Source organism: Marmota marmota, unplaced genomic scaffold (assembly GCF_001458135.2).
Source record: "Marmota marmota marmota unplaced genomic scaffold, marMar, whole genome shotgun sequence".
Taxonomy (NCBI): domain Eukaryota; kingdom Metazoa; phylum Chordata; class Mammalia; order Rodentia; family Sciuridae; genus Marmota; species Marmota marmota.
In genome coordinates, this window is record NW_026000229.1 from 10,210,376 (window position 1) to 10,225,359 (window position 14,984).

Here is a 14,984-nt window from a genome sequence, read left to right on the forward strand (position 1 = left end):
TTTTTTTTTTTTTTTTTTTTTTTTTTTTTTTGGTGTTGGGGATTAAACCCAGAGCCTTGTTCGTGCAAGGCAAGCACTCTACCAACTGAGCTATATCCCCAATCCCAATGGCCTTATTTTTAATGGCCAAAAATTAGAAGTAAAAGTAACATCTGCCAAAGGAGAATCGATGAATAAGTTGTTATATGTAAATACAGTGGAATACTCTACAGAATTAGTTCTCAAAATCAAAATGTTGTTTCTCCTCTTCTCCTTTTAGCATCAACATATCCAGGGAACTTGTGAGAAATAAAACCCTAAGTGTATTCCTATACCTGTTTAATTCAGAAATTCTTGGGATGAGGCCCAATTGACTGTGTTTTAACAAGCCTTCCATATGATACTGCTATGCATTAAAGTTTGAGGAGTAACATTCTGTGTCAGTTTGGCATACAATTTCTGAAAAGAATGAGATTAAATAGGTCCTTTTGGTTTTTTTGAACAACATGGTTTCAACTTTGCAGTTACATTGAGAAAATACACAACATATAGACAGTACATAAATGAGTGATTATGTTTTTTATGACCTCTTTCCTATAGCAATTAAAATGAATGAACTTTGAGTGGCTTCTAACAAAATGTATGTCTCTGAAACCTAAATTGAGCCAAAAAGTCAGACAAAAACAATTATGTATTGTGTGAGTTTATTTAGATAATATCTGTAAACAAATCTTACCAAATATATTAGAAGCTGGCATTGGGTAAGAGAGTCTGAATGTTCATTTGGAAGGGGACTAAGGACTATAATGTGTAAAAATCCTAATGCTCTTGTTTAACTAGTATGCTTGCTATCCATGCTACAAAAAGGTAGAATGGCAGGGTGGTAAGTGGTGCTTTCTTACCACTGGGGGTGACCTTTTAATAAAAATTCTACTCTTGTGAACATTTTAAGAGAAAATAATTAATACTTTCCTAATTAGAGTAATTAATTTAAGGTGAAAGTTTCATAGGGACAAATAAAAAAGTATTTCCCAGTAAAAAGAGTAAGGAAAAATGGGTGCTTTGTACAAGGGTTTTACTGTAGCTGCTCAAGACCTGAGTTTTGGGGTTTTTAACCTTGAAATTTGAGGCCTTTTTGTTAAAGTAAAAATGTACAAAAGATTTTTCTTTTGCCAAAATTCAGTATATGAATTCCACATGATTTGTGAGTGACTTCCCACTTTCCTGAGGAATTCTATTTTATTAAATTAATTGTTGATGATCCAACAAATGCAGTCCTTTTGGTAGTTTAGAATTATGTAGGGGAAATTAGGCTTCTTACTTGTGTATTTTCCTTAATGGAGTAATCATATGGTGTGACTAAACACCAGGCCTAAGTCTTGCTTAGAGAAGTTTCAGAAATAGGATTCTAACCGCAAAATTTGGTTGCCTCTGTAATTCTTTTTGAGACAGAATCTCACCAAGTTGCGGCAGCTGGCCTCAAATTTGCAGTCTTCCTGCTTCAGCCTCTTGAGTAGCTGGGTTTACAGGAGTGTGCCACTGGATGGGCTTTCTTACTTTGCTCAATGTAAAGAAACAGAGACACTGTATTAAGATTAGTAAGCTGATTAATAAGCATCTTTCCATTATATGGATTGTGATTTTAAAAGAAAAAACAGACTTTACTTTTCAGTCCTTGTTATCATATGCCTATCATTTTCTGTAAGATGAATAAATTATTATTTTGTTGTTTGATTTTCCTAGGAGGAATATAGAACTGAAGGTATCAGTTGGCATAATATTGATTATATTGATAATACTTGTTGCATAAATCTTATTAGCAAAAAACCAACAGGACTGCTCCATCTTTTGGATGAAGAAAGCAAGTAAGTATGGTTCTTTTCAATATTGTTATTGGCCATTGGGCTTTTTATGCCTTCTTAAGTTTAAACTTTCTCCTTATATTTCCAAGTAAGGGGCTAAAGGTTCTGTTGTATGCAGTTATTAAATATTTGCATTTCTTGATAAATAGGCTGAATTTCACTACTGAATTTATTTTTTATTTTTTGCAGTTATTTTGACAGAGTTTGATGTTAGATTTGTTGATGTATTTTATTTTTTTTGTTGTGTGTTCTGTTCTTTTTGAATTTTTATTTATGAGATGTATTTGCAGTTTTCATGTTTAGTAAAAAAGGATATCATGATATATTCATGATGCCTGTCATGACTGTGTTGGTGATAAATGGCAATATATGCCAAATATTTTCTAGTCTATACTGTTCAGTATAGCAGTCTTAAATATAAACCTCTGAAAGCTTCATATGCTGTAGCATCCTCCAGATTAATGTCTGATATTTAAAAAGATGATTTATAGTTAAATTAGCCTACAAAATGGTGTTAGTTTTTTGTTGCTTTGACCAATTCCTGACAAGAACAACTTAGAGGAGGAAAACTTGCTCTCAGTTTTAGAGGTTCAGCCCATTTTTGGCTGACTCTATTCTGTGGACCTGAGGTGAGGTGGAACATCATGAAGGAAGGACATGGCAGGGGAAAACTGCCCAGTGCATGGCAGCCAGGAAGCAGAGAGAGAGGGTACTTTGAGGAGCCAGAGACAAAATAAAATCTCCAAGGACACACCCTCAGTAACTTTCTTCTTCTAGCTTCGCCCCACCTGTCTGTGATTATCACCAAGTAATCCATTCAGATTGTTAATCCATTAAGTGATTAATCCACTGATGAATCACAACTTTTATGATCTAATCATCTCACCTCTGAACATGCCTGCATTGCCAAGTGAGCTTTTCAGTGGATACTTCACATCAAACTCCTCATATTTATCATAACAGATGGCAAACCTAGAATTGAAGAAACTGAAATGAGGAGATTGTGTAGATTTTTAAACAACTCTTCAGTAACAAATTTAGAAATTGAATTAACTTACCTGATTCCTAATTTAATATTATACCCATTAAGCTATGATAGAAAATATTGAAAATTTATTGTCATAGGATGAAAGAGTATACATCAGGTTTTCATGGGATCATGGGGCAATTAAAAGTTTATACTTGTTGTCTAGTTAATAAAAGTGAGTCCTTTCTTCTCAGAAATATCCTATTTTTGTAAAAGTTATGTCACTCTATTAATATGCCATAAACACACAGAATTGCTACATGAAAATAGTAAGATTGCAGAATGAAAAATATAGTGGAAAGAAATTGCTAAGAGTTTATGTCTAGTATCCACCCTAACCCACTGTACCACTAATATGTTTCTGTTATTCTAAATGAATTAAAGTGTAGTCAACAAAAATAAAAATATTTTAATTTTCTATGCAGAGTATTCTTGGTATTGCTCTCTATTCCCAGAAATGATTATTATCTCTTATAAAATTGTAAGGTCAGTAATTCCTAATTCTGGTTGCATAGTTTACCTCTAGTATTTATTGGAGAAATCTTTTAAATCATAGTTAATTTTAATATTTAGTATTCAGAACTAATAATTTTGGTAGTTGATAATGAAATGATAAGCAGTTCTTTTTGTCTGAGATATTTAGAGCAACAAGTATGTTTTAAGCACTTTAAGTGAAAGATCATATGGTTTGTAAGTCAGATTTCAAGATTCAAACCCTCCAGCTATTTCTGATTAATAAGGTTGTACTTTGAAGTATTGAATAAGATTACTTTCCCCAAATGGTGCAGTTTTAGAGCCATAAGTCGAGGATTTATATCCTATCTCTATTACCTACTCTCTGCAAATCTCCTTTTTTTTTTTTTCCCTTTTGGTGCTGGGGATTGAACACAGATATGGTTTACCACTGAGCTATATCCTCAGCTCTTTGTATTTTTTATTTTGAGACAGGGTCTCACTAAGTTGCTTTGGGCCTAAGTTGCTGAGGCTGTCCTCTAACTTGTAATCCTCCTGCCTCAGCCTCCAGAGTCACATGCACCACCATGCCTGGCTCTTCAGTTTTCTTGCATGCAAACAGGAAATGCTGCTGCTATCTACTCTGTCACATTTGTCAACAGCAATTGATGTAATGACTGTATAATTAAAACATGAATAGAACAAAGGGCTCATTACCTCACCATTCTTTAAGCAACATTTCATTAAATGCACATCTTACTATAAAAAGATTGTATATTTCTGGCCAATTTCTACCTAACATAGATGTATTTTTTGTTTGCTTTTTGTGATACTGGGAATAGAACCTAGGGGCACTTGACCACTGAGCTACATCTGCAGCCCTTTTTGTTTTTGAGACAGAGTGGCCCAGTCTGGCCTCAAATTCACAATCCTACTACGTCAGTCTCCCAAGTAGCTGAGTTTATAGGTGTGCATCACCATGCCTAGATCATAGATTTAAGTTTTGATCAATAAAGGGAATGTCACCTCTTTGTTGTCACTCAAGCCACATAAATTGAAATGACAAATTTAGCCCAATAAAAAGAAACAAATTTTCTGATTATTAGAGCTGATTAGTATCTGCTTCAAGAAGTAAAAAATTCCTCATTAGAAATAATAATTCTGGATTATCTTTGAGGATATTGTTGTAGGTAGGAGACTGGATTAAATAATCTTTTAATCATCTCTTCAATTATGTTTGTATTCAGACCACCATGAAAAATTTTAAAAACATTATTTTAATTTCTTTACTTTGTAAATGAGCCAGTCCAGTACCTTTTTTTTTTTTTTTTTTTTTTTNGATGTTCATAGCAGCACAATTCACAATAGCTAGACTCTGGAATCAACCTAGATGCCCTTCAATAGATGAATGGATAAAAAAAATGTGGCATTTATACACCATGGAGTATTACGCAGCACTAAAAAATGACAAAATCATGGAATTTGCAGGGAAATGGATGGCACTAGAGCAGATTATGCTTAGTGAAGCTAGCCAATCCCTAAAAAACAAATACCAAATGTCTTCTTTGATATAATGAGAGCAACTAAGAACAGAGCAGGGAGGAAGAGCAGGAAGAAAAGATTAACATTAAACAGATACATGAGGTGGGATGGAAAGGGAGAGAAAAGGGAAATTGCATGGTAATGGAGGGAGACCCTCATTGTTATACAAAACTACATATAAGAGGTGAGGGGAATGGGAAAATAAACAAGGAGAGAAATGAATTACAGTGGATGGGGTAGAGAGAGAAGATGGGAGGGGAGGGAGGGGGGATAGTAGAGGATAGGAAAGGTAGCAGAATACAACAGTTACTAATAGGGCATTATGTAAAAATGTGGATGTGTAACCGATGTGATTCTGCAATCTGTATTTGGGGTAAAATTGGGAGTTCATAACCAACTTGAATCTAATGTATGAAATATGATATGTCAAGAGCTTTATAATGTTTTGAACAACCAATAAAAAAAAAATCCTAAAAAAAGAAAAGAAAATTATCCTTAGTGATATTCCGACTTCATGCATTTTGTTTATGATGCTCTACTTGTAGGAATCACACAAAATCTAGGTTAATCTTGTGTGTGCTACCTACTGGCTGTGATGTTGAGCACATTATTTAAGTTAGGTTCTGTAGAAGGCATTTAGGAGGAAGAAATAGTGCAAGCAAAGTCTCAGAGTTAATGTATGATGAATAGGATGTTAGCAATGTTACTAGTCTTTCCTGTAGAACTCAAAAGGCGTTGCTGACAGCAGCGGTAGAGAACCTTGAAACTCGTTAGAAATATGAAAATCTCAGGCTTCCAACCCATACCTGTTGAATAAGAATCTGTATTTTAACAGAGTCTGAAGTTAAGATTAGAACATTTATTTAGGGCAGCATTTTGTCAATCCTGTCTACTAATAAGAATTATCTTCTGAATTTATGAATGCTTTCTAGGTCACCATTCTTGATCAGTTAATTCAGAATCAGTAAGTAGAGTCCATGCATTGCTAGTTCTGAAAGCTCTAGAAGTACTTCTCAGGCTACCCTTGTTCATAGCCTTTGGGGAACATGAGATAAGAGCTTTAAAATGAGCAATAATGTCTGATTTGCCCTCTTGATATATATACCACAAATGTTTGTTGAATGTAGGACCTGTGGAGAGCTTTTCTTTCCATCTTTCTTGATTTGGAGTAAAGACTTCTCCTATCTATCCCCCTTCCTTTTTTCACTTTAAGTAAGAGAAAAACATAAGCTTTTAAAGTACTTGGAGTATTAGAAGGCAAATAAATCCTGAAGAATGCTTTTCTTACTATACCCCTCTTAACTCTAAACGGAGTTAGAGACAGTGAGGTAAGCTGAGTATGCTGCTAGAAGAGAGAAGCATTCTGTTATGAAGTAGTGAAACATTTGCAGAGGTTAGGTTTGTCTAGTTTTAGTTGTTTGGAATCATTCAGTTTCTTTGCTTTTGATCCATAAATTTTCTGACTAGGAAAGTCACATGATTAGGGTGACTTGAAACAAGGTAAGATTGGAATTGAAAAGAATATTATAGAGGCTGTTTCTGGTGTGTGCTTGAAATCCTAAGGATTATAATGCATTCTAGAATTGTTTTAGAATTTTAGAGCAAGCTTATAATGGAGATGTTTTTAGGAAGCCATAATATAAGCCCAAATAACTGAGAAGGGAGCAGACCTCAAACAGATCAGCAAGCTGTCTTTATTAAGCATTGGCGGAATGGCACATGGCATATTTTCAAGGGAGAAAATGGGCACTGGTTATAAGAGGGGTCTGCTTTTTATAGGTCTTAATGAGAGTTAATCATTGCAGAATGTTTAGTGTGACTTAATCATTAAAAACTTGGGCAGTCAGGTAAAAAATCTTAACTCAGGAAAACAGTTGTAAAAACTCAAAACTCATTCTAACTCAGGGAAACAGTTGTAAATGCTTGAAATTGGGATAAAAATTTAGAGCCCAGAGCCCATTTGTTTTCTGTCCCCTCCAGGACTCAGTGTTACTGGGAAAGGATAAAAGCCCAGAGCTTGGTGCTCATTGCTTATCTTCTTGCTCCAGAATCCATTGTTTCCTAGAACTTCAGTATTTGCTTTTCTCCTTCCAGGACTCATCAACAATGGGAAAGGGTGAAAATCCATGGCTTAGTGTGTTTATCTCTTCCCTCAGGACCCATTATCACTGGGAAAGGATGAATGTTTGCCTTATTCCCCCCTCCTTCCTCCCAGGCCACACTGTCCTCTTTTCTTCCTGGGGGCTGTCTTGGGTGATGTTATTTTTCATCATTCCAGACTCTGAAAGGGGATAATAAATTCCTTCATTCCAGACTCTGAAAGGGGATAATAAATTGGGGTGTTGATATCAAGTCTGGCTGCCTTCTGCTGAGAAGAGACAAATTAGGGAGATCCCCTCCTTTTAGAGTTCTAGAAGAGGACATGGAGACCCTGGTGGTTTAGAGTTAAGAGAGGGGTACAGTAAGAAAAGCATTCTTGAGGTCTAACACTGAGAAATGGGTGGTGGTGGAGGATGGGATAGGAGATAAAAAGGTATAGGGATTGAGTACTACAGGATATGTGGGGACAACTGCCTCTTTGATTTTCCTGAAGTCCTGTACTAGCCAAAATTGGCCATTGGGTTTCTTTACTCCGAGGATGGGGGAATTGTGTGGCAAGCCAGCCAGGAGGTGATATTTAGCTTTAAGATACTTTCCTTTCTCCTTTTTGGCCTCGTCTTCTCTATTGTTAAAAACCATGAAAACAACATCTACAAGGCTACTGCTGAGGAGTCTCTGAGTTCTCCTCTAAATTTTTTATGGATATCAGGTGCAGACCCACTTATAAACTGGACATGGAGAAAGAGAGTACCAGCAGGAGTATCAAGATCTGGGATGGTATATTTGGTAATAGCTTCAGTAAGTTGAGCCAAAAAGAGGGCAGGGTTTTCGTCAGGTCCCTGGGTGATTTCCCTTATCTTGTCATGATTAACCTGGGTATTAGAATTTTTTGTCATGCCTTCAAGGAAGCAAGTAATCATGTGTTGGAGTCTAGTGACCCCGGTGTCTTGGGGTTGGTATGTCCAATTAGATTTAGCTATCGGGATGGCAGCATCTCCTGCAGGATGAGTAAGGAGGCTTTGGACATGGAGGAGGTTGGCATGTTCTTTAGCCACCTGCAAAATACGCGCACGTTCATCAGGAAGCTAGGATATAGTAAACATCTGCCCAAGTAAGGTGGTTAAGTCTGAGTCAGACGTGTGAACCTTTTCCTATACTTAATAGGGCTTTCAGAAAATGAGCCTAATCTGTCTTCTTCTGGAACAAATCTGTTTTAGAAAAGGGGATGTGAAATTGGACTGTCCTGTAAAAACAGGCCAAGGTGACTTGGCAGTGTTGGCAACATAAAAAAGCTGATAATATTTATGTACTCCCTATAAAATGCCAGGTAGTGTCAGATTTTTTTTTTTACTAGTATTATTTGATTCTACTAACAGTATTATACCTGTTATTATACTCACTTTATGGGTCATGAGATCATTTCTGGTATTTAAATTTAAAGTTCTGAAAGGCTACCTATCTTGCCCAAGATCACTGATAGAACTGGTAATTTAAACTAAGATTATCTAACACCAAAGGTGATGCTCTTTTCTGATTTGAGTACACAGTATATAATTAACCATTTTGTAGTAATTTAAGAATCATTTTTACACATTAGATTTGGGATTTGTCTTTACAACCTCATGGCACATTATTGCTCATTATTTCAGTTTCTTTTATACTATTTCTGAAAGATATATTTTCTACTTTTCCTGTCAGTGATATTTCCTCTATTTGAAACTCCTACCTAATAGTTTACACCTAACTTTTTAACAGCTAGCCTCCTAATAACCTTTCTGTTGTTCCCCATCACTGCTTATTTTTCTTCTTCTAAATGTTTATGTTCCTATGTTTCTATTTTGCAATTCTTTTTTTAAAGTTGTAAGTGGATCTTTTATTTATTTAATTAATTTATTTATATGTGTGCTGAGGATCAAACCCAGGGCCTCACACATGCCAGGCAAGTGCTCTACATTGAGCCACAACTCCAGCCCCTATTATGCAATTCTTAATAGATATTATTTGTGTGATTTTTGACCTTGAAATGCTCATTGAATCCAACCAATGAATACAAACCTATTGATGTATATTTAAAATAGTAATAGATTTAATAAGAAATGTAATAACAGGTATAGATAAGAAAATTGTGACCATTTATGTGCCAATAAATAGGAAAACAAAAGAATGTGAATTTTAATGACCTATTTAAGAATAAGAAATTATTTCCTTTTGGTGGGGTTTATTTTCCTTTGGGTTTTACAGTAATGCAACACAGTGAAACCTAAACAAATATGTAATGACCTGAATTAATTTCTCAGGTTAATTGCAGAATCTGAGTATGGGCAAACCATAACTTTTTATCCCTCATCTATAATATAGGAACAGCAATCCATATTATACTCTCTTCTAGCTTATTATGAGAATCAGATTTGATAGTATAGGCAAAAACTCTTTGTAAGGTGCTAAATGTATTAGATAGCAATGTAATGTGTTTTTTAATAGGCAATACTGATTACTGCATCTTTCTTCTATTTTTTTGTGTTTTTTTTTTCCTCATAAATTCAGTTTTCCACAGGCAACAAATCAGACATTGCTAGACAAGTTTAAGCATCAACATGAAGAGAATTCTTACATTGAATTTCCAGCTGTGATGGAGCCTGCTTTCACCATAAAACACTATGCTGGAAAAGTAAAATATGGAGTAAAGGTCAGTTGATTTTTCAATGAATGTACTTTAAGGGCAGAGGTGTGTTCTTGACTTTGTTTCTTTTTCTGGCACACTACCCCCTGTAGTTTTTGGAGGCTTACAATTAGTAACATTTGGAGACATTAGGATAATGTTAGATTCTACTAATAGAGATAATATTAGATACTAATAGATTTATGCTTTTCAGTACATTACTTTCTCAGGTTTTTGTTGGTTTCCTTCTGCATGTAATCTGATGTCCGTCCATTCTAATAAACAATAAACTTTTAAAATTCTAATTAGTTATACATAATAGTAGAATGCATTTTGACACATTATACATAAAGGGAGTATAACTTCTCATTCTTCTGGTTGTACATGATATGGAATTACACTGGTCATGTAATCATATATGCACATAGCATAGTAATGTCTGATTCACTCTATTATCCTTCTACCCCCATACGCCCTCCCCTCCCTTTATTCCCCCATCTAACCCAAAGTACGTCTATTCTTCTCTAGCAACCCTCCCCCAACGAATTAGCATCCACATATAAGAGAAAACATTTGGCCTTTGGTTCTTTGGGATTGGCTTATTTTGCTTAGCATGCTATTCTCTAGCTCCATCCCTTTACTGGCAAATCCCATAATTTTATTCTTTAAGGCTGAGTAATATTCCATTGCATATGTATACCACATTTTCTTTATCCATTCATCTGTTGAAGGGTACCTAGGTTGGTTCCATAGTTTAGCTAAACAATAAACTTTTTGATCTGAAAGAATAGATAACTGTATATCTCAAACCCATATGTTCATCCATATGTCCACATACTTTACTGAATTTTCCCCTTCTTTATACACATAGGGCTGACAGAGGCCTTATGTCTTCATGTACTATTAGGTATTTGTGAGCTTGTACTCCTAATGAACTCCTACCTCCTGAAAGGGGAAACTTCATGATTTCATCCATTTCTGATTTAAAACTGATGAACCTATTATTCAACCATTTGAAATTTAAGCCTGTGTCTTAAGACACTTGGTTTCCATGCAAGACAGTGGTGATATGAATGATAGTGGAGCAATACAATTTTTTTCTTTGATCTCAGGGTGAGTATTTTTAATTTACTCATCAAGTGTACTGATTTATTTATTTAAGAGGTGCTTATTGAACATAGACCATGCATCAGACCCTGTGCCTAGTGTTTGGAATGATTTAGTGATTAACTAGACAGAAATGTTCCTGACTCTGTGTATACATACATATGATTGTGTATGAAATATTGGTAAATGGGCTACATGCTATAAATAAATGAATGGGTTCTGTGAGAAAAAGTAGTAATGTAGTGGTGTGGAGCCATGAACCACCTCTCTAAGAAACTTTTTAATTTTTGAGAGATGACCTGAAGTAAATTTACCTTGATGAGGAGTTGGGATGAAGAAGTACAGGCCATGGAATAAGGAAGAGTCTGATATGTTGAAATAAATGAAAACTGGTCAGTGCTGCTAGAATGAAAGGAACAAAAAGAAATAGTGATGTGAAATGAATTCAGAGTAAGACAGCAGGTTAATTCTTAAGGGCTTCTAGGCCAAGTTAAAGGAGTTTGATTTTTATTGAGTTTGGTTTTTATTGTAGGGAGCTATGAAAAGATTTTAAGCAGAAGATCTGATTTGTGTTGTTAAAAGACTGCTGCTGTGCAGGGTGGGGTTATAGCTCTGTTGTAGAGTGCTTTCCTAGCATGCACAAAGCTCTAGGTTCAATTCACAGCACTGCCAGAAAAGAAGAAGAAGAAGAAGAAGAAAAGACTGTTTTGATTATTTTGAGGAAGAGGCATAATAAGGGGCAAGAGTAGAATCTGGGAGATAAATTAGGTAGCGTTTCCTCTTTCTTTTTTTTTAATTGGGATGAAATGTTAAGATAAACCCCAGGAATGCTTGGTACAGTGGAGCACACCTCTAATCCCAATGATTCAGGAGGTTGAGGCGGGAGAATTGCAAGTTTAAGGCCATTCTCAGTAACTTAGTGAGACCCTGCCTCAAAAAAATAAAAAGGACTTTGGATGTGGCTCAGTGGTAACACACCTATGGGTTCGATCCCTAGCACCCCCACACCCCGGTCCACCACTAGAAAACCAAACAACCAAATCACTGAAATGGCAACAGAGTTGGGGAAGGAGATACCATCTATATACGTTATTTATGTTCTAGATGATAAGTGATAACTGGTTAGAGCTGATGGGTTAATTGGAGATATCATATCCTGAGGTGGAATAGATAGGAAGGAATAATTTTGATCGTTTAAAAAGTAAAATAAAAAGTCAGGCACAATGGCACACACCTGTAATCCCAGTAGCTTGGGAGGCTGAGGCAGGAAGATCATGGGTTCAAAGCCAGCCTCAATAAAAGTGAGACGCTAAGCAACTCAGTGAGACCCTGTCTCTACATAAAATATAAAATAGGGTTGGGAATGTGGCTCAGTGGTCAACTACCCCTGAGTTCAATCCCTGGTTAACCACTCTGCAGTCCCCCCCAAAAAAGAAAACCCAGTTTTACTTTTTTAATAATATATACTTTTGCTCTAAGTATATTTAGGGACAAGCCAACGGTCAAGATCCTGGCTTGTTTACCCATTTCCCTTGTTTTTAGAAGAATAAAGAATTAGGAAAGCATAAGACACATTCAGAGAAAGACTGGTAAGCAGTAGTTACTAGTATTCTACCATGATTCATCTCTTATTTATTAATTATTTTGCCTTTAATTCACAAGATTCATAATGATTTTTAATTTGCATTGTTTCTTAACATATTCTGGCATCATGTTTGAGGTCTGATGAGTTCAGTGAACTTTATATGATTAAATGTTTAATAGAGTCCAGGTGGATTTCTCTGTATGACAATAAATGACATTATACTAAGTGTGTTCCTTGTAGAGTTTTTACTTAGAGCTATTTTGTGAAGCTCATCATATTTTTAAAATCCTATTTTAGTGTGAATATAGTTGTAAGATTGTTGTCAGTGCCTAGACTCTTTGTATTCTTCTGGGCCCTTGTTTCCTTGGTGTAAGCTTCTTGATCTCCCTGTATTTGTGTGGAACATTTTAATCCATTTTCTTGTATTCTCTCTCTTAAAACCTCTGTGCTCTGGCAGGTTGTTTCTTTTGCCTGTTTATAGACCATAGCTAATCTTATTCTTTAAAATGCTGATAATATCCAGTTATATTTTATGAAATCCCCCTAGGACTAAGACTCATAGCTATCTGCCTACATAGTGTCTGTATACTGACATAGCATAGTGGTTGTGATTGGTTGTGTTTGACTTCCACTCTTCCACTTACTGTGACAGGGGCCAGAGTACTTCTCCTCTCTAACTCACTTTTCTCATTTATAAAGTAGGGATAATAATATTGGTCTCAAATGGGTTTTTAGGATTGAGACAATGTATAGAAAGTGTATAGAAGAGTGCCAGTCACACGGTAACCTCTCAGTAAACGTTACCTACTATTATTTATCCTTACCATCTCAAACTTCACTTGGACAAATTTTTTTCTGTTGATCTTCTTTTGAACGTTCTTTCTCTAGTCTTATGTATCTCAGTATATGGCATCTCCATCCACATAGCTCCTCAAACCCCAAATAGAAGTATTAACTTAATTTCCTCATTCTCTTACTATCAGCAGATTCTTTGCTTTTACCTCTTAATGTATCTCAAACATGGTAATTCTTTTTCATTTCTTCTTTGACAACCTGCTTGTCCAAGTCACTGTGAGCTCTTCTCTATTATTATGTCTGTTCTCCCCTTTTCCATTCTTTGTGCTATTCATTTCCTATGTATCAATAAATGTTTATACAACACCACTTGGCTGTTGCCATTGACCTTTATGCTTGAATAAAATAAAGTTAAAACCCTTAACTCAAGCTCAAAGAGCCTAAGTCCTGTTGATTTGCCTAAATTTTCATCACTCTTACCTTTTTACTGCTTTTCTTCTAATTTGTCCAGCACATCACCACAGAAAGTAGGGACCAATCCTGAAAGTATAATATTCTATATAAAGTAAATTAGAATGAACATTTCACTCAGAAGTCATTTCTGTCTTTATTCAATCACTGTTCAAACATATTACTCATTATCATCTTAATTTTAATAGCTTTTTCACTATTAACAGTGAGACTTTTTTCACACAGGATTTTCGGGAAAAAAATACAGATCATATGCGCCCAGACATTGTAGCTCTTCTGAGAAGTAGCAAGAATGCATTTATCTCTGGGATGATTGGAATTGATCCTGTGGCTGTATTCCGATGGGCAGTTCTCCGAGCCTTTTTCAGAGCCATAGTTGCTTTCAGGGAAGCTGGGAAAAGACACATTCAGAGAAAGACTGGTAAGAAGTAGTTACTAGTATTCTACCATGATTCATCTCTTCTTTATTAATTATTTTGCCTTTAGTTCACAAGATTCATAATGATTTTTAATTTGCTTTGTTTCTTAACATATTCTGGCATCACGTTTGAGGTCTGGTGAGTTCAGTAAACTTTATATGATTAAATGTTTATGTGTTATATATGTATAGGTATGCATTGGTACTTTTTTTATTACTAAATCTTGACAGGAATACTGAGTATAATAATGGTACTTGGGCACTTAGTAAGTCATGGTATGATTTTGAACAGAAAGTGAAGTAATAATGGTAATAGTATTTATTTAGAATTTAATTTTGATGCTTTTCTCTGTTTTTTTTTTTCTTATGTATAGTTCTTACTACAAATGAAACCTAATTTAATATGAAAAGTATAAATTAGGAGAAAGAAAGGATCCTGGGGGATCCTGGGGCTAATATAATACGGTGGAAAGAACCCCCTATACACTGTCATGTCTTGATTGATTTTGTGACTTAATTGTCTTTCTTTTCTAAGGGAGGAGTTAATACCACCTTTAGAATTATGAGGTTAAAGCCAGATAATATATGAAAAGAATCTGTTTATGAAGTATTCATTTTCTTTTTCTCTTACCCTTAACTCAGTTCATTGGATTTTCACTTTGAAATTCAGAAATGATATTTATTTTCTCTGTGTTTCCTCCTTAAACCACAAAATATCCCATTTCACATACTGTGGGAGAGCAACTTCATAGCCCTGTTGGCATATTTGTAATCACAGTGTTGCTTATTGTAGCACTAGTCTTAGAATATTGCTGTACAGTGAGGATTTTCGTTTTCTATGCAGATGAGACATTCATTTTAGAAGCATGAGAATACTCCCATGTGTTTCCCTATTTTCAGACTGACTTATATGGCTTTTTGAGATGTGTACTAGCAATAAAACATTACACTCAGCTTTTAAACATTTGAAATAAATAATACTTGGG

General features: G+C 35.3%; 1 protein-coding gene across 10 annotated transcripts in view; it reads left to right on the plus strand.

Annotated features, from left to right (window-relative positions):
- Myo9a (myosin IXA) overlaps positions 1-14,984 on the plus strand; it is a 261,808-nt gene that overhangs the window by 99,524 nt on the left and 147,300 nt on the right. For all 10 annotated transcript variants that reach the window (XR_007343894.1, XM_048793402.1, XM_048793403.1 and 7 more), the window contains exons 13-15: positions 1,723-1,844; positions 9,508-9,649; positions 13,806-14,001. Coding sequence is in view for 9 of the 10 variants with exons in the window: in XM_048793402.1 (XP_048649359.1) it covers positions 1,723-1,844; positions 9,508-9,649; positions 13,806-14,001 (460 nt within the window). In the remaining variant the exon portion in view is untranslated. The remainder of the gene's footprint in view (positions 1-1,722; positions 1,845-9,507; positions 9,650-13,805; positions 14,002-14,984) is intronic.